We start from the raw sequence: 27851 nt of genomic DNA, 5'->3' as shown, positions 1-27851 counted from the left end.
AACTTTATCTAGATATCATCAAGGTGAACATTCTCACTAATTTTCATGAAGATCTCATGAAAAATATGGCCTCTAGAGAGGTCACAAGGTTTTTCTATTTTTATAACTACTGGCCTAGTTTTTGACCGCACGTGACCCAGTTTCGAAACTGACCTAGATTTCATCAAGTTGAACATTCAGATCAATTTTCATGAAGATCCATTGAAAAATATGGCCTCTAGAGAGGTCACAAGGTTTTTTTATTATTTGACCTTCTGACCTAGTTTTTTATGGCACGTGACCCAGTTTCAAACTTGATCTAGATATCATCAAGGTGAACATTCTGACCAATTTTTATGGAGATCCATTCGTAAGTATGGCCTCTTGAGAGGTCACGTTTTTCTATTTTTAGATCTATTGACCTAGTTTTTGTCCGCACATGACCCTGTTTAGAACTTGACCTATATATCATCAAGATGAACATTCAGACCAATTTTCATACAGATCCCATGAAAAATATGGCCTTTAGAGAGGTCACAAGGTTTTTCTATTATTTGACCTACTGACCTAGTTTTTGAAGGCACGTGACCCACTTTCAAACTTGACCTAGATATCATCAAGATGAACATTCAGACCAACTTTCATACAGATCCCATGAAAAATATGGCCTCTAGAGAGGTCACAAGGTTTTTCTATTATTTGACCTACTGGCCTAGTTTTTGATGGCACGTGACCCATTTTCGAACTTTACCTAGATATCATCAAGGTGAACATTCTGACCAATTTTCATGAAGATCTCATGAAAAATATGGCTTCTAGAGAGGTCACAAGGTTTTTCTATTTTTAGACCTACTGACCTAGTTTTTGAAGGCACGTTACCCACTTTCGAAACTGACCTAGATATCATCAAGATGAACATTCAGACCAACTTTCATACAGATCCCATGAAAAATAGGGCCTTTAGAGAGGTCACAAGGTTTTTCTATTATTTGACCTACTGACCTAGTTTTTGAAGGCACGTGACTCAGTTTCGAGCCTGACCTAGATATCATCATGGTGAACGTTCTGACCAATTTTCATGAAGATCTTGTGAAATATATGGCCTCTAGAGAGGTCACAAGGTTTTTCTATTTTTAGACCTACTGACCTAGTTTTTGACTGCACGTGACCCAGTTTTGAACTTGACCTAGATATCATCAAGATGAACATTCTGACCAATTTTCATGAAGATCTTGTGTAATATATGGCCTCTAGAGAGGTCACAAGGTTTTTCTATTTTTAGACCTACTGACCTAGTTTTTGATGGCACGTGACCCAGTTTCGAACTTGACCTAGATATCATCAAGATGAACATTCTGACCAACTTTCATAAAGATCCCATGAAAAATGTGACCTCTAGAGTGGTCACAAGCAAAAGTTTACGGACGCACGCACGCACGGACGCACTGACGCACGGACGGACGACGGACACTGCGCGATCACAAAAGCTCACCTTGTCACTTTGTGACAGGTGAGCTAAAAAAAAAACATTTTTGCACAAACCTGTCCAGCCGAGATGTCAATGAAAATGCCAAAGTAGAAACCTGGTGAAACGAATCACATACAAAAAAATGTATATGTAACTAAAAATAGAGACATTTCTCTAGTTGTACATTATGTAAAGACTGAAAGTTGTAGTTGTTAAAGTAAGTCAGGAAAAATAAAACAGCAGTTTTGTCTGTCCCTGTAAATTCGACCAGAGACCTACTGACCAGAAAAAAAGTTGGGATCTTCCTTAAGTGGTATTTTGACACTCTGTAAAGTTTGAAAGCCGTGGCTGTAACACTTTTGCATGGTGGACAATTCCATGACAAAATCTCAAGTTTAAAGAAAATAGGCATAAAAAATTAATTATGAACAAGTGATTGGGGCATAAAAATGCAGAATTTGTTTTTGCACAATGACAATTTTGAAAGGGAAAGCACAGATATGGTTCATTCATCTTACATATTCTTTAAAAGGACATGATTAGCAGCCACAATCTGGTAAATGTGAAGTTAGCTCAAAACCTGCCGTCAGCAGAATTTAGCTAGTCTCCAAGATTCACTTTCACTAAAGGAAATTCTCTATAGTCTACCTTAATTATGCTAAATAATCTCACTTAACCAAACCAAAACTTATTTTAAAATATATTTTTTTCATAAGCATTAATCAAAAGACGTACATATCTGTAAAACAAGAGGGTCATGATGACCCTGGATCCTTCACCTGAGTAAATTGAGCTTCACGAACAAGTGTAAGAGATCAGGTAAGAAAGTCAAATATAAACAGCACTGAAATCCTTTCCCAGTTGTGTGAGCATGTTTCAAATGTCAAACTGATGCTAAAATACTAAGAAAGTAGGTCAGTATCTTAAAACAAGATAGACAAGATGGCCCTAGGTCGCTCACCTCAGAAACACACCATAACAATGTAAACATGTATGACCTAGTGATTTCATGAAAACAAAAATTCTGGCCAATTTTCATTAGGATTGGACCAAAAATGTGGTCCCTTGATTTTAAACAAGTATTTTCTTTGATATGACCTAGTGACCTAGTTTTTGACCCCAGATGACCCACATTCAAATCTGACCTATATTTCGTCAAGGCAATCATTCTGACCAAATTTCAAGGATCAATTGAAAAATACAGCCTCAATCGCATACACAAGGTTTTTCTTTTTTCTTTGATTTGACCTAGTGACCTAGATTTTAACCCCAGATGATCCATATTCAAACTCGACCTAGATTTCATCAAGGCAATCATTCTGACCAAATTTTATGAAGATCAATGGAAAAATACAGTTCTATTGCATACACAAGGTTTTCTTTTTATTTGACCTAGTGACCTACTTTGACCCAGATGACCCATATTCGAACTTGACCTAGATTTCATCAAGGCAATAATTCTGACCAAATTTCACGAAGATCAATTGAAAAATACAGCCTCTATCGCATACACAATGTGTTTCTTTGATTTGACCTAGTGACCTAGTTTTTGACCCGAGATGATCCATATTCAAACTCGACCTAGATTTCATCAAGGTAATTTTTCTGACCAAATTCCATGAAGATCAATTGAAAAATACAGCCTCTATCGCATACACAAGGTTTTTCTTTTTTCTTTGATTTGACCTAGTGACCTAGATTTTAACCCCAGATGATCCATATTCAAACTCGACCTAGATTTCATCAAGGCAATCATTCTGACCAAATTTTATGAAGATCAATTGAAAAATACAGTTCTATTGCATACACAAGGTTTTTTTTTATTTGACCTAGTGACCTACTTTGACCCAGATGACCCATATTCGAATTTGACCTAGATTTCATCAAGGCAATCATTCTGACCAAATTTCATGAAGATCAATTGAAAAATACAGTCTCTATCGCATACACAATGTGTTTCTTTGATTTGACCTAGTGACCTAGTTTTTGACCCGAGATGATCCATATTCAAATTCGACCTAGATTTCATCAAGGTAATTTTTCTGACCAAATTTCATGAAGATCAATTGAAAAATACAGCCTCTATCGCATAGACAAGGTTTTTCTTTGATTTGACCTAGTGACCTACTTTTTGACCCCTGATGACCCATTTTCGAACTTGGCCTAGATTTTACGAAGGTAGTCATTCTGACCAAATTTTATGAAGATCAGTTGAAAAATACAGTCTATATCGCATACACAAGCTAAATGTTGACAGACGCCAGACAGGCGCCGGACATTGAGCGATCATGTGAGCTCAGGTGAGCTAAAAACAAGAAAGTAGGTCAGTAGATCAAGGTCAGTCAAGTGACCCTAATTACTTGGGGTCATCGGGTAATTATAATTAAACAGCAAAATATGATCAGATGTGGTTTGAAGTATTTTTTCCTATATAACTCATATAAAAACTAAGTGACCCCAGGGCAGGGCTTTAAATGGACCCTGGGTCATGATTTGAACAATCTTAATAAAGGATCACTACACAATGCAATATATGTAAAATATCTAAGCTGTGTGCCTCTCAGTTTAAGAGAAGAACATTTTTTTAGTTTTTTCCTATAGATCTCGTGTAAATTCAAGGGACCACAGGGCGGGGCAAATATTAGCCATGGGATCATAACTTGAACAGTCTTTATCGAAGTCCACTAGACAATGCAACATACCAAATACTTAAGCTCTAGGTCTTTGGGTTTCAGAGAAGAAAATTTTTGAATGTTACAATAAAACAATATAGGGAAAATAAGCCCCGCCCCCTAGTGGCCATGTTTTTTTACCGAGTTATAGAAAGGCATAGGCAATTTGGTAAAGGATCACCTAGAGATCATTTCTACAAAATATTTTTGAAATCCGGCTAACAGTTTCTGACAAGAAGATTTTTAAAGATTTTCCTTTCGGTTGCCATGGCAACCAAAGTTCTGCATGGATTTCAATTCTTTAGGCAATTTTTAAACGGTGGGTGGGTGGGGAGGGGAACCCAAGGATCATTTCTGTGAAGTTTAGTGTAAATCTGTTCTAATGGTTTTGAAAAAGAAGATTTTTTTAGAAATTGTTGACACACGATACAGGAAGGACATCAAGCGGTCAAAAAAGCTCACCTTGAGCCTTTGGCTCAGGTGAGCTAAAAAGCCTCTAACTTGATAAATAATATATAAATGTAATTGGGCCAAGGAATACAATTTCTATCTTGCCAAGGATGTAAACAGTTTTTATACTGTTGCTTGTTTAAACATACTTTATCAAACTCTTTATGACTCTTATGACATGACTTATTTATTGTAATTGTGTTTAAAGAGGCATCACTACAAGGTCAAGTTTTTAGCACATGACTAAATATAGAATACAGCTAAGATAAGGACAGTTATCAGTGTATTGCAGGGATAAGGCAGTATAATTCTGCAGAATCCCAGGGGATCTGTTGGTGCACAGCCCGGTAGGGCCAGGGTACCTACATATCTCGAAGGACTCTGCAGATATTATAACATACAATGAACATTTGTTAATGCTAATAGTATTCTAGCATAAAATGTATACAAAGCTTATAAACTAGGGATGTATGCATTCCATAACTTCACAACAGAAAATATAAAATGCCATAAATAAAAGGTTGTACTTGCAGAGAAAATCACTGAACGACATAAATAACCCGAGTTTACAGTGGTTTAACTGCTGTGAAGTTTGGTGGAATCCTAACCAGTGGTATTGGAGAAGAACAGACATCGAACATTTTTACAAAAAAGGTACATAACTCTGCTGAAAAACATTAAACCTGAACATGCCCATGAGGAACATAGGAACATCTAACTTTCACACTGATCACATGTGATGATCAGTGAAACTCAGTCCAGTAGTATACAGTGAGTAGTGTAAACTTCCTAAAATGTGACAAATCAAGGGCCATTGCAAAAACAAGAGCTGTCCGTAAGACAGTCTAGCTCGACTATTCGAAATATTGTCCCAGAAGCAGGAAAATATTACCCAAAATGTTAAATATCAAAAGAGTTTTAAGTTCAAAAGGGGACATAATTTGACCAAAATGCATATCAGTTATGGGACTTGCTATTCTTTGAATAGTCGAGCTAATAACTGCACTTGAGAATACTGATGATAAGCATAACTAGGGTTGGCACTGATAATTCCTGTAAGGTTTGGTGGAAATCTGCCAAAAAATGTATAGAAGTTGCCAAAATATGTTAAATTTGGCAAATCAAGGGCCATAACTCTACTAAATTCACTGAACCAAATCAGATATGCACAATAAGTCTTTGCGATGACAACTTTGTGAAGTTTGGTGTAATTCCTCCTAGTGGTGTTGGAGCAGCTGCACAGACAAAGTAAACTGCAATTATTAAGGGCCATAAAAACCACTGAGTCAGAACATGTCGCATAATTAGGCTTTGCACAAATAACTCCAGTAAGCTTTAGTAGACATCTCACACAGTATATTAGAGAAGTGGTCAAAACTTCAAAAACTTTAAGAAATCAAGGGCCATCACTCTACTGAAATGGAACACAATTTCTTATAAGAAGTAAGGTGTAAATCCTCCACTGGTGTCAGAGGAGTTGCATGGACAGACAGACAGACTGACAAAATCCATCAACCAAAAAATGTTGTCATGCTGACATCATTTCTATTTCAATATCTATTGTGGCCTAATAGTTTTCCTATTGTCAAATTATCTGTGATGTGGCACTTTAATTGTTATTAATAGTCTTGCACAGGGCAATATGAAAGTCGAAAAAGGCACGGCGGGAACTCTGTAAACACGTATACACTTGTGTTAAAACACACCTGAAACAATTACAGCAGTATTATGCTAGAATGAGATTTTAATCCACTTTCAACACCAACAGGTTATGAAGCAATAGTCAGCTCCTGAATTCTGTACTAATACTACATTGTTCTCTTGAACTTCACAAATAATTCTGATGTTACAGATGCCCAACTTCAAACATAATAACTTCTGTAAGATTAAGAACAGTGCTTCTGGTTTTGCAGGCTTGGTCTAACTACTACTCTTTCTTGCTCTTGGGAGTTTTTTGATGAATTTTATGTTGTAGGATACAATTATAGGTCAAGTTTTGATGTGGAGGATGATCCCGCAATGCCCCTCCATGCATTTTTTCATCACAGGCCGCCACCTGGGTAGAACCACCAACCTTCTGTAAGCCAGCTGATGGATTCCTCACATGAACAAATTCCAATGCCCCTGGTGAGGATGAAACCAAAATCAGTGGAGGGGAAGTGACTCTAAGTCAGTGACCTTATCGACTTGGCCGCAGAGGCCACTTTCCAGGAAACCGTTTAAGTTCTAGGATGCATGACATAACAAGTAAGTAAATTGCAGTGGTTTCATTTTTAATGCCATCTAACTACACGGCTAACATTTCAACATACATAATGACCTGCTTGTAATGTTTCTGTACCAGAATACTTCATCCACACAAAGTGCTTATCTCTAACAATATATACTCTCTAACTTTACAGATATACATATGTAATATATGTATAAATGTTCTGGATTCTGACAACTGGAACTTAGACCCTCAAATTCACACAGAACTTAATGCAATGTCACATAGATACACTTTCTATCAATTTGCATAAACATTAAATAATTTTGCAACTTCTGTTAAGTCTTTTCCTTTAGCTCCATCAGCTATCACCTAAAAAAAAAAAAAATAGAAAAATCTTCACATATGTATACATCAAGAAAGAATGTGTGTTAAGAAATGGTTTGCAGCAAAAGGCTAGAAGAAATTCTGGTTTTACACTCACATTCTTTTACTACGATCCCTGCAATTACTGCACAAAAAAACAACTAATATCTTGAAACAAACTCATATTTAGTCTGATTACATCTAGTAAGAAACTTCCATCTACCTAAAAAGCAATACCCATCACCTTACTGAAACAATGCTGCTTTTCTCTTTCTCTTAACCCTTGAAAGTTGCTACAAAATGGCAAAGAACATGTTAGTTCTGATAACAACGTACAGCCACATAACTCATAGCATTAAACCTTACCCTGCTAAATTTCTAAAATGGACTGATCCATCATTCAATTTAGGCAGCATCACTTATTATTTAAAGTGGTGTATTGAATATTTACTGACTGAATAGCGGACAGCGTAAACCATGATCAGCCTGCACCTCCCTGCAGGCTGATTTTGATCTACACTAGTTGCAAAGGCAAAATAACGTGCTACCAGCCGGGTAAGGGTTAAATAAAACATAAACCAATCACAAAGTCAGCATTGTCAGCAAAAAACTGCTCATACCTGTCGTGCTATATCAAGACGTGACGGATCTCCCATAAAGCCAGCCAGGTTCCACAGGACCACACCAACAACCTCTCCATCTCTCAGGTAAAATATAACACCATTATTGTAGTCATCTTGTTCTGAATCTGAAAATAAAATCTTAACCATATATACTTAATGTTAATTTGGTTAAATTCAACTTTGTGGTTTCAACTTGACACTTTTTATGCAACTCAATTTACAAATCAAGTCATAGAGAATATCATTTGTTTGTTGGAACTGACAGCACTTTGAATGTCATGAAACTAATTCTCTCACAATTATTAACAAGAACTCCGCCAAACGGGGCAATAAACGCCCGAAGGGTTACATCAGAAGATGGGAGCAAAATTTAAATAACTTGACTGTTGATGCCCGAAGGACAGGAACAACAACGGGAAGAAATTCCAAAAAAATTCAAAGTCCATAAAAAATATTTACCAGGAACATGTATGTCAAAATACACCTAAAAATTGGAGGTACCATCCATGTTGTACTACAGGAAAGTTTCTACATAAGCTATTTATAGTAACCTAAAAAATTGAAGTAATTCAAAACATTTTTATTGTAAGTGAGCAAAAAAAGGAATCTGCCAAATAAAATCATGAGCACTGCAATGCAGAGCAATATACATAAAGCAAAGTCATATTTGACTTTTGACCCCTAAGTGTGACCTTGACTTTGAAGCGAGTCATCCGGAACATGCACTCTGCAAATCATCTTGGTGTGGTGAACATTTGTGCAAAGTTTCTCTGAACTCCTTCAAGCAGTTCAAGAGTTACAGAACGGACACAAAACTAACTGATATGATCTTTAACCCCTATGTGTGACCTTGACCTTGAAGCGAGACATCCAAAACATGCGCTCTGCATGTCGTCTTGGTGTGGTGAATATTTGTGCCAAGTTTCTTTGAAATCTTTCAAGCAGTTCAACAGTTACAGAGCGGACACGAAACAAACTGATATGACTTTTGACCCCTAAGTGTGACCTTGACCTTGAAGCGAGACATCCTAAACATGTGCTGTGCACGTCGTCTCCATGTGGTGAACATTAGAGTCTAGTTTCTTTGAAACCCTTCAAGGGGTTCAAGAGTTACAGAGCGGACATGAAATTGCTAATGGACAGACAGACGGACGGATGGACACCGAGGGTATAACATAATACGTCCTTTCAGGCGAATAATTATACATATTTTCTATAAAAGTCTGTTGTTTTTTTATTTAGGCCTGTTTTTCACTGGGCTATTATCCTGGATTCTGTATTAACCTGTCTGTTGCAAATAACTACTAACATCTCCATATGAATCAGTGCTGGAGAAGTAATGATTTCTGTCCATAATCACTGAAAACAAATTACATGCCTCAGATCAAACTACAGACCCTGCAATACTTAGGTCTATGCCCTCCCTACTGAGCTAAAGAAAATTTTAATCAAAATATCTGATTAGTTCAAGGTCTGCTGTATTCTAACCCATTGTGCACTGTTTGAAAGGGATAAGTTGACTAGTTCTATGTTTTTTAAACAAAGGCAACTAAGTTAAACTTTAGATCATAGAAATACTGGCATACTTTGTGTTTTTTCTACAGGTTTAGCAGTTGGCTGAGACTTCTTGGACCCAGTGGATTTTGAATTGTCTGTATCTACATTTCGTTTTGACTGACTTTTAGCATTGTCTTCTTTTTCAATGGAATCCTGTAATAGAAGAAGCAATTAGTTATACTTAAAGGTTCCATAATACTTTGAATTGTATGTTAAACAAGAGGACCATGATGGTCCTGAATCGCTCACCTCTTCCTACATGACCCAGTTTTGAGTATGACGTCGTTTTTTCTATTATTTGACATAGTGACCTAGTTTTTGAGCTCATGTGACCCAGTTTTGAACTTGACCTAGATATTATCAAGATAAAAATTCTGACCAATTTTCATGAAGATCCATTGAAAAATATGGTCTCTAGAGAGGTCACACGGTTTTTCTATTATTTGACCTACTGACCTAGTTTTCAAAGGTACGTGACCCTGTTTTGAACTTTACCTAGATATCATCAAGGTGAACATTCTCACTAATTTTCATGAAGATCTCATAAAAAATTATGGCCTCTAGAGAGGTCATAAGGTTTTTCTATTTTTATATCTACTGGCCTAGTTTTTGACCACACGTGACCCAGTTTCGAACTTGATCTAGGTATCATCAAGGTGAACATTCACTTCAATTTTCATGAAGATCCATTGAAAAATATGGCCTCTAGAGAGGTCAAAAGATTTTAATAATTTTAGACCTACTGACCTACTTTTTGACTGCAGTTGACCTAGTTTCAAACTTGACCTAGATATCATCAAGATGAAAATTCAGACCAACTTTCATACAGATCCCATGAAAAGTATGGCCTCTAGAGAGGTCACAAGGTTTTTTTATTATTTGACCTACTGACCTACTTTTTAACGGCACGTGACCCAGTTTCAAACTTGACCTAGATATCATCAAGGTGAACATTCTGACCAATTTTCATGAAGATCCATTCACGGGTATGGCCTCTAGAGAGGTCACAAGGTTTTTCTATTTCAAGACCTACTGACCTAGTTTTTGATCGCAGTTGTCCCAGTTTCAAGCTTGACCTATATATCATCAAGATAAACATTCAGACCAACTTTCATACAGATCCCATGAAAAATATGGCCTCTAGAGAGGTCACAACGTTTTTTCATTATTTGACCTACTGACCTACTTTTTAACGGCACGTGACCCAGTTTCGAACTTGACCTAGATATCATCAAGATTAACATTCAGACCAATTTTTATGGAGATCCATTAACAAGTATGGCCTCTAGAGAGGTCACAAGGTTTTTCTATTTTTAGACCTACTGACCTAGTTTTTGACCGCATATGACCCTGTTTCGAACATGACCTAGATATCATCAAGATGAACATTCAGACCAATTTTCATACAGATCCCATGAAAAATATGGCCTTTAGAGAGGTCACAAGGTTTTTCTATTATTTGACCTACTGACCTAGTTTTTGAAGGCACGTGACCCACTTTCGAACTTGACCAAGATATCATCAAGATGAACATTCAGACCAACTTTCATACAGATCCCATCAAAAATATGGCCTCTAGAGAGGTCACAAGGTTTTTCTATTTTTAGACCTACTGACCTAGTTTTTGATGGCACGTGACCCACTTTCGAACTTGACCTAGATATCATCAAGGTGAACATTCTGACCAATTTTCATGAAGATCTCATGAAATATATGGCCTCTAGAGAGGTCACAAGATTTTTCTATTTTTTGACCTACTGACCTAGTTTTTGACCGCACGTGACCCAGTTTCGAACCTGACCTAGATATCATCAAGATGAACATTCAGACCAACTTTCATACAGATCCCATGAAAAATATGGCCTTTAGAGAGGTCACAAGGTTTTTCTATTATTTGACCTACTGACCTAGTTTTTGACGGCAGGTGACCCAGTTTCGAACTTGACCTAGATATTATCAAGGTGAACGTTCTGACCATTTTCATGAAGATCTTTTGAAAAATATGGCCTCTAGAGAGGACACAAGGTTTTTCTATTTTTAGACCTACTGACCTAGTTTTTGATGGCACGTGACCCACTTTCGAACTTGACCTAGATATCATCAAGGTGAACATTCTGACCAATTTTCATGAAGAACTTGTGAAATATATGGCCTCTAGAGAGGTCACAAGGTTTTTCTATTTTTAGACCTACTGACCTAGTTTTTGATGGCACGTGACCCAGTTTCGAACTTGACCTAGATTTCATCAAGGTGAACATTCTGACCAATTTTCATGAAGATCTTGTGAAATATATGGCCTCTAGAGAGGTCACAAGGTTTTTCTATTTTTAGACCTACTGACCTAGTTTTTGAAGGCACGTGACCCAGTTTCAAACTTGACCTAGATATCATCAAGATGAACATTCTGACTAACTTTCATAAAGATCCCACAAAAAATGTGACCTCTAGAGTGGTCACAAGCAAAAGTTTACGGACGGACGCACGGACGGACGGACACATGGACGCCGGACGCCGCGCGATCACAAAAGCTCACCTTGTCACTTTGACAGGTGAGCCAAAAAAACAGATGAAAGCTGTCCAAATAGGTGTTATACATAATTACATGGTTTGACAAGTGCTTCGTCTAATACTGCCCAAGAACTGTTAGTTACAGCAAAAAGGGGAGGTAAGAAAAAACAATAGATTCAACAAGAGCTCAAAGAACATGAAATGCCCCATTCATGCATTAAGTAATTGCACAAGAAACAAAAATTATTTGCTCACTGTAAACAAAAGATCTACTGTTCTGGTTCAATGTGGCCTTAACCTTTGACCTTTTGACCTAAAAATCAACAGGGGTCATCTGAAGATCATGATCAACTTGCCTATATGGTTTCGAGATCCTAGGCCTAAGCGTTCTCATGTTATTGTCCGGAAAGTGTTTAACTGCTCTGGGGCAATGTGACCTTGCCCTTTGGCCTACTGATCTCATAATCTAAAGGAGTCATCTACTGGTCATGACCAATCTCCCTATCAGGTTTCATGATCCTAGGGCGAAGTGTTCTCAAGTAAATGTCTGGAAACAGTTAAACTGTTCCAGGTCACTGTACCCTTGACCTTTGGCCTACTGACCTCAAAATCAATAGGGGTCATCTGCTGGTCATGATTATCAACTTTCATAATCCTTGGCTGAAGTGCTCTTGAGTTATTATCCAGAAACCGTTCAACTGTTCTTGGCCAATGTGACCTTGAACTTTGACCTCATGACCTCAAAATCAATAGGGGTCATCTGCTCATCATGATCAACCTCCCTATCAATTTTCCTGATCCTAGGCCCAAGTGTTCTTGAAATATCATCCGGAAACTGTTTTACTGTTCCTGGTCACTGTGACCTTGACCTTTGACTTACTGATCTCAAAATCAATAAGGATCATCTGCTGGTGATGATCAACATCCATGTAAACTTTCACGATCCTATGCCCAATCATTCTTGAGTTATCATCCAGAAACCGTTTTACGGTTTCGGATCACTGTGACCTTGATCTTTGACCTACTGACCTCAAAATCAACAGGGGATATCTGCTGGTCATGAACAACCTCCCTAACAACTTTCATGATCTTAGGCCCAAGCGTTCTCAAGTTATCATCTGGAAACCATTTAAGGTTCGGGGTCACAGTGACCTTTATCTTTGACATATTGATTTCAAAATCAATAGGGGTCATCTGCTGGTGATGACCAATCACCCTATCAACTTTCATGATCCTTGGCCCTTGCATTCTTAAGTAATCATACGAAAATGGATTCGTCTACATACTGATCGGCAGACAGACCGACCAACAGACGGACTGACATCCGGAAAACAATATACCCCTCCATCTTCGAAGGGGGGCATAATTAAACTTTTAACTATTTTCACCAGTATTCAAACCTTTTCAAAAATATTAGAGAAAACAATTATGGGAAACAGGATTTAACAAGTGTTCATAATGGAAAATGTAGCAGTCGCATTTTAAACATGGGTATTATAAGCCTTTACTATATTTATGAAACCATTAAACCAGGAACATATATTTTTTTAGAAGAACTGCCATGAAAAACCAGATCTGGAGCATCAAAAATGTTTGAAACCATAGGCTTGCCCCGCAGTCTTTAGTTAGTGGTTTCTAAATGCTCCAAATAGCTCTCCCCTTGATTCAGACAGATAGACCATCACCTATATAAGGCAGCAATGAATACAATGTAAATCAATTTTGTCTTTAAGTGAACACTCAACTGTTGAGAAGTTATATGTGGCCTAGGCAAATTATTGTGTTGTAAAACCACTTACAGGTGGGCTATATTTCACAACAGTTTTATAATTTGTCTGACACAGAACTTGAGTTTTCTTTAAATAAAAATAAGAAGCATTATGTTTCTTAATCAAATATTTAGTCAATAAATATTTTTATGGCTTTATTGTTAAGTTTATTATAGTTTTTCAATCTGATAGTCGATTAAAATATCAAGAGGGCATACTCATTATCTTTCAGTAAGTATTTACCAGAGTTCAAAGCAAACACATATGTCATTGAGTTGTTATCATTCAAATGTTTACTGTAGTCTGTATTACTGTAAATAATATTTAATATCACAATTAAATTGATTTCTATAAATTCATAAAAATGTTAAAAGTTATTAAATGTAAACTTTATGGCTGGCAAACTACTTGTATCAGTGAAGATATTTAATTCAAGTCCTATATAAAACAAGAGGGCCATGATGGCCCTATTACGCTCACCTGTTATCATTGCACTTGAGGACAAGAAGGTCCTCAGAAAAAATATCTAAGTCCAAAGGACAGGAACAATAAAGGGAAGAAATTTAACCAAAAAGGAAAAAAAAATTCTTACAAGGTATAGATATATCAAAATACACCTAAAAATTGGAGGTACCATCCATGTTGTACCACAGAAAAGTGTCTCGGTTTTTCCCTACGGCCAATAATAAAAAAGGTTACTAAAAATAAAAGGGAAGTAATTAAAAAAAATATGTATTGTAAGTGAACAAAAGAAGGATCTGCCAAATAAATCTGTTGACACAAATGAAATTTCAGATCAGTATCTTCATTAGTTATAAATGGAGATATACCAATTTTAATTTGAAATAAAGGGAGGAAATTTGACATAAAATCAGTCCATAGTTATCTACCCTGATTGTCTCAGTCCAACTAATGACAATAATGAAATTTCAAATAAGTCCTATAAGTACTTACTGATATAAATCCATTTTGATTAAACTCAGGGGAGGTAATCAGATATAAAATAACTCTGGAACCTACGATTGGATCTGATTTGTCATGGAATCCAAGATTTATTGTTGCTGAAGATATTTTGGAAGTTTGTATCAAATAAAACCAAAAAATGAAGTCTCTAAATGGCTGCAAAAGCCAAAATAGCCAATTCTGGACTTTTAAGGGGCCATAACTCTGGAACCCATGATAGAATCTGGCCAGTTGAAGAAAGAAACCAAGATCTTGTGGTGCTACAAGTTGTGTGTAAGTTTGGTTAAAATCAAATCATAAATGAAGCTGCTATTGTGCAGACAAGGTCAAAATAGCTAATTCTGGCCCTTTCAGGGGCCATAACTCTGGAACCCATTATGGGATCTGGCCGGTTCAAGAAAGGAATCGAGATCTTATGGTGGCACAAGTTTTGTGCAAGTTTGATTAAATTCAAATCATAAATGAAACTGCTATTGTGCAGACAAGGTCAAAATAGCTAATTCTGGCCCTTTCAGGGGCCATAACCCTGGAACCCATAAAGGAATCTCGCCAGTTCAAGAAAGGAACCAAGATCTTATGCTGATGCAAGTTGTGTGCAAGTTTGGTTAAAATAAAATCATAAATGAAGCTGCTATTGTGCAGACAAGGTCAAAATAGCTAATTTTGGCCCTTTCAGGGGCCATAACTCTGGAACCCATAATGGAATCTGACCAGTTCAAGAAAGGAACCAAGATCTTATGGTGATACAAGTTGTGTGCAAGTTTGGTAAGAATCAAATCATAAATATAGCTGCTATTGTGCAGACAAGGTCAAAATAGCTAATTTTGGCCCTTTCAGGGGCCATAACTCTGGAACCCATAATGGGATCTGGCCAGTTCAAGAAAGGAACCGAGATCTTATGGTGATACAAGTTGTGTGCAAGTTTGGTTAAAACAAGTGAATGAAGTATTGCCATGCAATACAAAGTCCCCTACTGGAAGGCACCTAATTTTCTCTACTGCAGTATAACATAATGAACTGATATCTGTCAATGATGTATAAACAATATTGTACTACATATACAATATGTTATAACAACACACTTGGATTAAAATGTGCATATATAAAAACCCACAGTTGTTTTCATATTGAATTTTTTTGGCTGATTATAAAAATGTTATCATGTAAGTTATTTATAGTAACAACAAAGGGAAATAAATCTTTAAAAAAAAAAAAAAAAAAAAAAAATCTATATAATATAAGTCCACAAGAAACCCTTTACCAGGTAGAGATAGGTCAAAATACACCTAAAAATTGGATGTAACATGCATGCTGTACCACAGAAAAGTGGTCTCGATTTTTCTCTACCGCCAGTAATAAAAAAGTTACAATAAAATCTATTTATAGTAACAACAAAGGGACGTAATTCTAAAAACAAGGGTGCCTCATGGTGGTGAACATTTGTTCCAAGTTACATCAAAATCCCTCCATGCATGAAGAAGAAATGTTCCGTACAAAGTCATTCTTGAATTTGACCTTTGACCTCTAAATATGACCTTGACCTTAGACCTAGGGACCTGGTTCTTGCGCATGACATGTTGTCTCATCCAGGGGAATATTTGTGCCAACTGATATCTAAATCCTGCTTTGCATGACAAAGTTATAGACCGGACAGGAAAAAAATCCTCTTGACCTTTGATCTCAAAGTGTGACCTTGACCTTTAAGCTAGGGTACTGGGTGTTGCGCATGACACGTCGTCTCATCATGGGAAACATATGTGCCAAGTAATATTAAAATCCCTTCATGGATGGCACAGTTATGGACGGGACAGAAAAAAAACTCTGTTGACCTTTGACCCCCAATTGTGACCTTGACCTTTGAGCTAGGGGTCCGGGATTTGCGCATGACACGTCGTCTCATCATGGGGAACACTTGTGCTAAGTGATATTAAAATCCCTTAATGAATGTCAGAGTTATGGACCGGACACGAAACAGACCCTGTTCATGCTATGTTAACATCTGACTGTTTAGTGTGACCTTGACCTTTGAGCTAGGGGTCTGAAAGTTGTGCATGACACATCGTCTTATTATGAGGTACATTTCTGCCAAGTAATATTAAAATCCCTTCATTGATGGGAGAGTTATGGACCGGACAGGAAAAAAGCCTTGTTGACCTTTGACCTCCAATTGTGACCTTGACCTTTAAGCTAGGGGTCCAGGTTTTGCGCATGACACGTCGTCTCCTCATGGGGAACATTTGTGTCAAGTAATATTAAAATCTCTTCATGGATGGGAGAGTTATGGACCGGACAGGAAAAAAGCCCTGTTGACCTTTGACCTCCAATTGTGACCTTGACCTTTGAGCTAGGGGTCCGGGATTTGCGCATGACACATCATCTCATCATGGGGAACATTTGTGCCAAGTAATACTAAAATCCCTTCAAGGATGGGAGAGTTGTGGACCGGACAGGAAAAAAGCCCTGTTGACCTTTGACCTCCAATTGTGACCTTGACCTTTGAGCTAGGGGTCCGGGTTTTGCGCATGACACGTCGTCTCATCATGGGGAACATTTGTGCCAAGTAATATTAAAATCCCTTCATGGATGACAGAGTTATGGACCGGACACGAAATTGCGGACGGACGGACGGACGGACGGACGGAATGATGGAAAAGTGCATTCCTATAGTCCCCGAAACTGGTTTTCAACCAGTAGGGGACTAATAAAATCATAAATGAAACCACTATCGTGCAGACAAGAAAATGTTGACGGACACACGGACTGACGAAGGACGAAGGGTGATCACAAAAGCTCACCTTGTCACTATGTGACAGGTGAGCTAAAAAACCCAGAAAGGTCAGAATATAACCTCACAAGTATTGTTCTATATATTTTAATACTAATTGATTCAACATCTTTCTGAATTCTGCTCACAGTTATTTTTACTCAGCACTTCAAAAAAATAAAGCCTTCAAATGAAGAAAATTTTCAAAAGAGAGATAGAAATGTAGTTATCTTAAATATCAGAAATCACATTCTATCTTTTTATGTTTCCATATCATGCAAAAATATAGCACTTCTATTTTATATTCATTCTTTGACAACTAACATATTTTAAACAATATCCATGTCTTTCGATAAAGAAGTACTGCCTACTTAAGTACTGAATCAGTTTCATTAATTTTGATTAAAAATACAGTTACTGTAATATATATGGATTAAAGTCGTTGTTTTCAGTTCGTGCGAAACCTAACAACAGAGTATGATCATACCTTTTGTTCTATTAAAAAAGGAGTTTTTTCTCATAAGTATCATAAATCATTAATAAATCATTATAAATGTCAGATTATTACCATCTTTACAACCTCTAGGTAGAACAACCAGAAAGCTTGTCTATGTTCAACTGTAATTAACCTTGTGATAAGAATACAGCTCCTACTTTTAACACAAAATATCTTAAATACAATTAAAACTTACAGTCATATCCATTCAATTTTGATCTTTAACTTCAGAAAAATTAGTTTTAGTATAACTGAATGTTCATTCTGAAATTTTGGCTGCAAGTTTTGAATACTGAACAACACCAATGTGTTTATAACTTTTGATCTTCGAATTTGACCTTGACTTTAGACAAATTTCAAATCAAGCTAAAAGTTTCAGGGGAAAAGATTTAAAAGTTTTCCACACAGCCATATAGGGAAAACTAGCCTCACCCACACACAGCCATAATTTCAAATGAAAAAAATATTAAGAGGGTCACTTAAGGTACATTAATATGAAGTTAGTTTGAAATCAGGTAAGCAGTTTCTGAGAAGATTGTCAAATTTCTCAATAGCCATGCACGGGAAACTAGCTCTGCCCCCTGTATGCTGTTTTCTACAAAACAGAATAATATTGAAGAATTTAGTTGAGGTCACTGAAGGACAATTTCTGTGAAATTATTTTTAAATTGAGCAAGCAGTTTCAGGGGAGAATATTTTAAAAGTTTTCCATATCGTGATTTAGGGAAAATTAGCCCTGCCCTCTGCAAGCCATGTTTTTTAAACAAAATAATATGAAGAACTTCTGTAAAAATACTACTTTTTCTAAAGATAAGGTTTTTTGAACTATTTTCTTTCAGCTGCCATGGCAACCAGAATTAACAAAATGAATCTGATAGGGAACATTCTAGTGTCTAGCGGATATTTAGAATGCCATATTAAACTGTCAAGTCCAAGTTATTTTCTTTATTTAATTATCCATGTTACAGTACCCCAGATCCCCTCAAGCACCAATAATGTTCCAATCCAGCAGAAATCCTTTTCTCTGAGTGTCACTCTGTTCAAAAATGCTCATGTCAAACAAAGAAAACCCACAAAATCATTCTTATCTTCACTGATTTAAGACAAATTAGAAATAAAAACCCAGTACTGTTCTTCTTGTGCAGCAAACCTTGTTACTGTTCTATAGCAATATTTTTTTTTCATACAAAACAAAGCCATTTTCAGATTCATTCTTAGGATAGTCTTGAGGAAAATTTAAAGTTACTTATTTGCAATATTTGTACATGTGCATTATAAATATAAATAATAGAAGATTTTTGTAAAACAAATATGCTCCCCATTATGACTTGCTGAAGAACTGGGTATGTAATTTTCAGTGTAAAGAATGCCCTTGGCCTTTGACCTGCTGACCTAAAAAATGGGTCATTCTCTGACTACAAACATCCTATGAAGTTTGAAAGCCATAAGAATGTTATAGTTTTGATCTATTTACTCTACTAGTAATCATATGCATCAAAGACTGCATTATCTCTCGTCACATTCCAATTTTTTTCTCCTAAACCTCCATCCAAGCTTATTGCCACTGGCGGAAAGCACCAACAAAAAATGCCTCTAGTATTCAAATAACTCAATCTAAACAAGAGGGTCATGATGACCCTGGATCGCTCTCCTAAGTAATATGAGCTACATGTTTCAAATGTCAAACTGATGATAAAATATTAAGAAAGTCAGTAAGTCACTTTCATGGTCAATGAAATTCAGTTTTACTATCTGTGTGCAAAACTGTGTATGTCATCAAAATTTCAAGGCTGTATCTTAAAAAACAAGAAAGTAGGTCAGTAGGTCAAGGTCACAGTCAAGTGACATCATAGTACTTGGGGTCATCAGGTAATTATAATTAAACAGTGTTGGAAATAGGATCAGATGATTTTTTAAGTATTTTTTCGTAATATAACTCACATAATAACTAAGTGACCCCAGGACGGGGCCTCTTTAATCCTAGGGGCATAGTTTGAACAATTTTGGTAGAGGACTACTAGACAATGCATCATACCAAATATCAAAAACCTAGGTTGTATGGTTTCAGACAAGAAGATTTTTAAAGTTTTTTCCTACATAAGTCTATATAAAACTTGAGACCCCCAGGGCAGGGCCTCTTTTCACCCCCAAGGGTACAATTTGAACAATTTTGGTTGAGGACCATAAGACAATGCTATAAACCAAATATCAAAGGTCTAAGTGATGTGGTTTCAGACAAGAAGATTTTTAAACTTTTCTTCCTATATAAGTCTATATAAAACTCGGGACCCCTGGGTGGGGCCATATTTGACCCTAGGGGAATAATTTGAACAATCTTGGTAGGGGACCACTACATGATGCTACATACCAAATATCAAAGCCCTAGGCCCTGTGGTTTTGTACAAGAAGATTTTCAAAGTTTTCCCTATATAAGTCTTTATAAACCATGTGACCCCCGCGGCGGGGCCATATTTGACCCTAGGGGTATAATTTAAACAATTTTGGTAGAGGACCACTAGATGATGCTACACACCAGAAATCAAAGCCCTAAGCCCTGTGGTTTTGGACAAGAAGATTTTTAAAGTTTTTCCTTTCGGTTGCCATGGCAACCAGAGTTCTGCATGGAATTCAATTTTTTGAAAAAATTTGAAAGGGGGCCACCCAAGGATCATTCCTGTGAAGTTTGGTGTAATTCTGCCCTGTGGTTTTCAAGAAGAAGATTTTTTTAGAAAATGTTGACAGACACACGACACACACCGGACGACGCATGACGGACATTGAGCGGTCACAAAAGCTCACCATGAGCCTTTGGCTCCAGTGAGCTAAAAATTAATGCTGTAATCTGTTCATCTCATTTGTTGGAGCGTTGAAATTGGGCTCAGTAAAATGCCAAAAATGGCTCTGGCGGTACTGATCCAAAATATGCTAATGATGTTATTTTTTCTCTGTAATATTGTGGATATGTGATGTAACTTACCTCCTCAGGAGATGTTTTTCTAAAAGCTGAGAAAGTCTGTAATCTGGAATCAACCAAACCCACTGCTTCATAGTCCACAATTCCTCCCAGAGTAGACCTGAAATACACAACCAAAACTTTTACACAAAGGATTTTGTTCCTTTTCTTAGCAGACTTAGCTAAGTAATGGGTGATGCATGGGTAACAGAATACTAGAATACTGGAGGGCAAGAATCTAAAAAAAGAAAAATATGTATTTATCTGGTGGGATGGGGGAGGGTGTGGAAGGAGCTTGCAATGTAGACTGTTGTAGTATGCACTAACACCTGCTTATATTCCAAGTTTCAAGTCAATACTTTTAACAGTTTTTAAGATATGCTCAGGACATAAAATATGATGGCAGATTTTACCTTGCCATGACCTTGACCTTAGACCTACCACCCTGGTTCATGCACTTCGCACATAGTCTCATCGCCATCTACCTACATCCAAAGTTTGAAGTCAATATCTTGAATGGTTAAGAAGTTATGAAATAAAATGGACAAATTTGATCTTTCAATTTAATTTGTGACCTTGATCTTTGACCTATTGATCCAGTTCATGTGCCACCTAACTACATGTCAATTTTGAAGACAATACCTTGCATGGTAATTTAGTTATGCTCCAGACAAAAATATGAAGCTCATATTGTGACCTTGACCTTTGGCCTACAGAGCCAGTTCAAGAGCTCTGCACATCGTCTCATTGCTACCTCCCTATTGCCAAGTTTTATGGTTATAAAATTATGCTCTGGACAGGAATTATGACTGGCAGATAGATGGATGGCCAGATGGACCCGCCATCACATAATATGTCCTGTTTTTCAAAATTGGTTGTATAAAAAGCGCAATTACCAGAACATAGACTGATGCTGGTAAGGTCTATTTTCTCCTGCCATGTTGAAACCTGCCAATCTACCAGTTACTGAGGCATGATCAAAGTGCTCCACTCGCCGTCTACCAAGTTTTATATCATAAAATGATGCACAGTCTCCTGCCTGTAACACAATTAAATGAATAAAAGAACAATCAGAAGACATACATACATATGCAGATAAATAAATTTATTTGCACATTTCCATCTTCCCAGAAAATGACCATCTGTACAATTCTTCAAAATCTGTGTTAGCTCAAGAATGCATGACATGTATGTTACCAAGCTATAGCAGGTTCACACTAGGTTTAAAGTTTTTCAAGTTTTTATAGTCCCTATGTCTAGTGCTCAGGATTACAGACACTACAGACTAAAGTTTAGGAAGATCTAGCACTTTTTTTTAAAACAGATTAAAGGGAGCTAAAACAAATGGTAAATTTAGATCAATCTGAAATACTTTCAATAAAACACATATTAACATAAATATACTGTTCACAAAAACTTTTGGAACATCCTTATTCAAGAGAAACCAACTTACAGCCCATATGTCAGACCGTGCCTGGAGTTCTGTATTGACTCGGAATCCTCCAAATTTATCATCCAGCTCTAGGTTACCACTGTCAGCTAGATCTGTGTTTGGTTCTATACCAACAGCAACCACCACATGATCTACTTCTACCTGGATGGAAAAGCAAACAGTATAATTATATTTAACTAATACACATGTACAAAGTGATTTAACAATTTTCTTCATGTAAATTGTTACATGTATTAACGCTACCTTTAAATTTTCAGTATCTTGATTTTAGATAATTATAAAATGCATGTCTGATAATGAAAGATATTAAAAAAAGGTGAACACCAGAACTAAAAACAAGTGTTGTGAGAAAACCTCAATTTTACTGGAAAAAAAACTGAGAGCAAAAAGCCTTCAGGTTGTTCTGCAGGTGTAATAAACTGGAGGTGATGGTGTTTATCTGGATAACATAGAATAAAGCCCAGACTTGGCATATGAAAGCGAAAATCATTTCATGAATTAATGTGAACTTCCGAGTAACTTTAATAAAATGGCAACATTATTATAATGTCAGAGTTATATAGTCATTGTGTCAAATGGTGAAGGTGATAATGCTAAACAACTGTTTTAAGTTTTGATCAAATCCGTTCTGCAATAACAGAGATATAGTGAAAATAAATAAAAAAATAACCTAAAATTGTAAGTAAAAAGGGGGCATAATGCATGAAAAATTGGTTCCTGAGTTATAGACCTTGTGTCATATGATGTGGGTGATGATGTGGAAGAACTATTTTAAGTTTGAATCAAATCCATATAGTAGCAAGAGTGCCATACTGTCACAAAATATACCAATCATCGAACTTGGCCTAATTCAAGGGCCATAATCCAAGAGTGCCTGGGGCGATTTGGGTTGTTATCGAACTTGGCCGAGATACTATACCAACAAACATTGTCAGTAAGTTTGGGAAGATCAGATCAAAAAACTGTTCGGCTTAGAGAGTGGACAAGGCTAAATTCAGTTTTTCAGAGTAATTCAAGGGCCATAATCCAAGAGTGCCTAGGATGATTTGGTTGGTTATCAAACTTGGCTGAGATATCATGCAAACAAACATTGTCAGCAAATTTTGTGAAGATTGGATGATAACTGTTCGACTTAGAGAGTGGACAAGGCTAAATTAGCTGTTTTTTCGTAATTCAAGGGCCACAGTCCTAGAGTGCCTGGGGCAGTTTAGATGGTTATTGAACTTGACTGAGATATTATGCCCACAAACATTGTCAGCAAGTTTGGTGAAGATCAGATGAAAACTGTTTGGCTTAGAGAGCTGACATGCTTTGGACGCCAACCGTCCGCGGGTGTTCACATAATTCACCCCGTTCTTTCAAGAAGGGGCGTATAATAACTGAGATAGAGTGAAGTGCACCAAGACTTTAACCTGAAATTCTAAGTAACAAGAGCTGTTCGAAGACAGCCAAGCTCGACTATTCGAAATATTGTCCCAGAAGCAGGAAAATATTACCCAAAAAGGTTAAATATCAAAAGAGTTTTAAGTTCAAAAGGGGAAATAATTTGAAAAATGCATACCAGTTATGGGACTTGCTGCTATCAACTAGTTTTATAACCCCGAAGGCACATGTGAAGTTTCAATTCAATATCTGCATTAGTTTTGGAGATAGAAACTTGCATGTAAAACTTTAACCAGAATTTTCAAAGTCCAAAAGGGGGCATAATTTGCCCAAAATACATGCCAGAGTTATGGGACTTGACCCAGTGAGGTTGGTAATTGATCTAGAAAAAGAAAAAATAAGTTTCAAATCTATATGCCTTTTAGTAATAGCTGTATGTACTTGCACGCAAAACTTTAACCAGAATTTGCTAAGTCCAAAAGGGGACATAATTTGGCCAAAATGAAGGTCAGAGTTATGGGACTTGCTGCTATCAACTAGTTTTATAACCCCGAAGACACATGTGAAGTTTCAAATCAATATCTGCATTAGTTTTGGAGATAATAACTTGCATGTAAAACTTTAACCAAAATTTTCTAAGTCTAAAAGGGGGCATAATTTGCTCAAAAAAACATGTCAGAGTTATGGGACTTGACCCAGTGAGGTTGGTAATTGATCTAGAAAAAGAAAAAATAAGTTTCAAATATATATGCCTTTTAGAAATAGCTGTATGTACTTGCACGCAAAACTTTAACCAGAATTTTCTAAGTCCAAAAGGGGGCATAATTTGGCCAAAATGAAGGTCAGAGTTATAGGACTTGCTGCTATCAACTAGATTTATAACCCCGAAGACACATGTGAAGTTTCAAATCAATATCTGCATTAGTTTTAGAGATGTAACTTCCCTGTAAAATTTTAAACCCAAAATTTTCTAAGTCTAAAAGGGGGCATAATTTGCTCAAATACATGTCAGAGTTATGGGTCTTGACCCAGTGAGGTTGTAATTGATCTAGAAAAAGAAAAAAAGTTTCAAATCTATTGCCTTTAGTAATAGCTGTATGTACTTGCACGCAAACTTTAACCAGAATTTTCTAAGTCCAAAAGGGGGCAAAATTTTGGCCCCAAAATGAAAGTCAGAGTTATGGGACTTGCTGTTATAACTAGTTTTTAACGCCGAAGACAATGTGAAGTTTCAAATCAATATCTGCATTAGTTTTGGAGATAGAAAACTTGCATGTTAAACTTTAACCAAAATTTTCAAAGTCAAAAGGGGGGCATAATTTGCTCAAAATACATGTCAGAGTTATGGGACTTGACCCAGAGAGGTGGTAATTGACCTGAAAAGAAAAAATAAGTTCAAAGCTATATGCCTTTAATTGATGGCTGTATGTACTTGCATGCAAAAACTTAACCAAGGTGTGACGCCGACGCCGACGCCAGGGTGAGTAGAATAGCTAGACTATTCTTCGAATAGTCGAGCTAAAAAGGGGATAATTCAAGAAATACTGGTGCAAGAGCTATCATCCTTGTGTGATATGATGTGGGTGATGATGGGGAATAACTATTTTAAGTTTGAAGCAAATCCATCGAGTAATAACAGAGATAAAGAGAAACTTTTACCAAAGTGTGGATGCAGAAGGAACGTAGCTGGGTCGAGTAGGATAGCTCTCCTACTTCATAAAGTCGGGTGAAAAACTGTGCATTATACAAGGGTGTCTAAGGAAAAGCTGTGAAAGATATTTTATTACAACAACAGGCTCTAACTCTTTAAAATGCCTTTAATTACTTTTAACAGGTTCACACAGAAGCTCTGTAGAATATGAATATGTCAGAACTTTGTTATATTTCAAACCTTTGTTTATACAGAAAAAAGCAACAAACATCACTTACATGCTTTCCATTGTTGAGCCCTAACCTCACTTTACCGTTCTCATATACTGCAGATTTTATACTGACACCAGTTACAGTATCAATTCCTTCTGTTGAAAGAGAAATGAAAAATTAGAAACAGACTAACAGAATCAAATATCTATCTTCAACATTTGCATATAACAGTGCACATTTTACACAGTAACACTCACAGTTTTATTACAATAAAGCTATTTTTGGATGGTGATATATCAAAATCATCTCTGTGTAACCGTGCAGAATTTAATTATTCTATCTGCTGTACAATGAAATACAATGCATAATAATTTTCCACCTCAATGTCATAATCGTTACAGACCAGAAAATTTGGCCAACTCTATCACCACCTCTGAGGCAGCCGTAGACTTGATCACAAACTTACAAGCACTCATGCCAAGTACCATATACACAATGGTGCAGTAATCTACTAATGGTAACTATCAGCTGCATGCCTTTACTTCACATCTTTTTACTTTACATGGGGTTTGAATGCATAACTGAATATATCACCAAAGTCCAGTATCATATTGATGATATGATTAGCTGAATCAAATCCTGTAAGTATCTGGTTTTTAACTATCAAAGCATTGTAAGTGCTTGCGCCATTTTTGGAATGGATTCTTTTCATACAGGTACTCACATAAATCACCTTCCATCCATACTGTGATATCAGTACTTTAATTTTTATCTTGGGGTGGATAGGTGATGAGCTTTTGAGTCAAGACACCCTTCAAGTCATATGGCAAATTTTCCTGCTTTTGATAGCGAGGAAGACTCTTGGTGTCCCTCCAGGCAATGTTACAGACACAGGTATGCACCTGAGAAGAACAGACCTTCTATAAGTCAGCTTGAAGGCTTCCCCCATATGAAAAAATTCTAAACTAAGTGAGGTTTCCACCTCACAGCAATGAGGGACAAGTAATTTTGAAGTCAGCAACATTAACACATTTTCCTCGGGGTCACCAAAATTGGGGACTATCTGTGATCTTCTATATGCATAAATGTAATTAAAAATAGCAGAAAGTCATACTTTGTCTAATTTTTTGTTGTCCATTCATAAGAAAACAGGAAGAACTTTAGCCATTTTCCTGGGTAAGAAATTTCAAAAATTTCTTTAGTATGTCTTGTATTTATATATATCAATAATTGACAATAAGTCATCCAGTCTATATGTTGTTTAATATGTTAAAAGATAGTGGGACGAGATGCTTTACAGTCACAGTTATAAATATTAATGGTTTGAGATGTCTGTGTAACTGAGAAAAAAACTCACAATATTCTAACATTTACACAGCAAGAAAAGTTCAGACATTCAAATATAACAACCTCAAAATGATGTTTTATCTTACAACAATAATATTATTGGCATTTTTCTCATGCAAATTTCTTTCGCTACAATGAAGATAACAAAATGAAAATATACAGAAATAGCAGGGCATGGATGGATTTTAAATATAAACATGTTAAGAAAATGCCATGGAATTAATATCTTGCAACACTAACCTTTTTCTGGAAACAGCTGGCAGACTTTTAGACCAGATGAGGAACCTTTCAAACAATGTAAAAGTAAAGTTATCACTCACGGAAATGTGCTCATTATTGTACACCTTATAAATTAACAAGATCATATATACATGTTAACATAAAAATCAAAGTTATGGTCCAGACAAACAAATCTGGATGGACGCAAGCACAGACACACGGATACATGCACGCACATACACTAAACAGCCATTTGGATGACTATGTCTTCATATCCGCAAGCGGGCTTGACAATGATGTGTACAAAATTTTAAATAGTACAGCAGTGTATTTAGGTTATTTCGGTTTCCCACTGATATTACAAAAACTAAATCATAAAAGGTGAAGAATTATGTACTCTACCCTTTTTGGGATAACACAGGCAAGTACTAATGTAGAACCATGCCCAACTAGCGGGATGAGCATTGCAGTTATGAGAACTTGGCACTATCAAAGGCAGCAGTTTCAAATTGGTGTACCCAATCATAATTTAATCATTTTGTTTCTGTTTTGATTTGGGGTTTTATACGAGGCTTACACAGTTGAGTTAATATGTCGTCACAGGCAACCAGAAGGACCACCAGTGTTCAATAAGACAGCTGAATGGCTTCCTAACATGGAACAGCCTGACAGTTTGGGAAAAGCAGGAGTCCACTGTCTTGAGTGGCACATGACACAGTAAGGAAACATACCAACTTGGCCTTGGAGGTACCCCAGTTGTATACAATAAGCTGTTGCTTATGAATAAAAGTTGTAACTTCAGCAATACA

General features: G+C 36.6%; 1 protein-coding gene across 1 annotated transcript; it reads right to left on the bottom strand.

The window, feature by feature from the left end:
* Positions 1-6825: 6825 nt before the first annotated feature.
* LOC128557236 (apoptosis-inducing factor 1, mitochondrial-like) lies at positions 6826-25964 on the bottom strand. The gene is made up of 8 exons (XM_053544412.1): positions 25880-25964; positions 25543-25631; positions 22231-22371; positions 21674-21816; positions 20802-20898; positions 9354-9477; positions 7765-7892; positions 6826-7150 (listed from the first exon to the last, which is right to left on the bottom strand). Exons 1-8 carry the CDS (start codon positions 25962-25964, stop codon positions 7079-7081), a joined length of 879 nt encoding a protein of 292 aa, XP_053400387.1. The 3' UTR covers positions 6826-7078.
* Positions 25965-27851: the final 1887 nt, after the last annotated feature.

Source organism: Mercenaria mercenaria, chromosome 5 (genome assembly GCF_021730395.1).
Source record: "Mercenaria mercenaria strain notata chromosome 5, MADL_Memer_1, whole genome shotgun sequence".
Classification (NCBI taxonomy): domain Eukaryota; kingdom Metazoa; phylum Mollusca; class Bivalvia; order Venerida; family Veneridae; genus Mercenaria; species Mercenaria mercenaria.
Note: the sequence above shows the minus strand (reverse complement) of the source record. Positions and strands in the feature narration are given on the sequence as shown.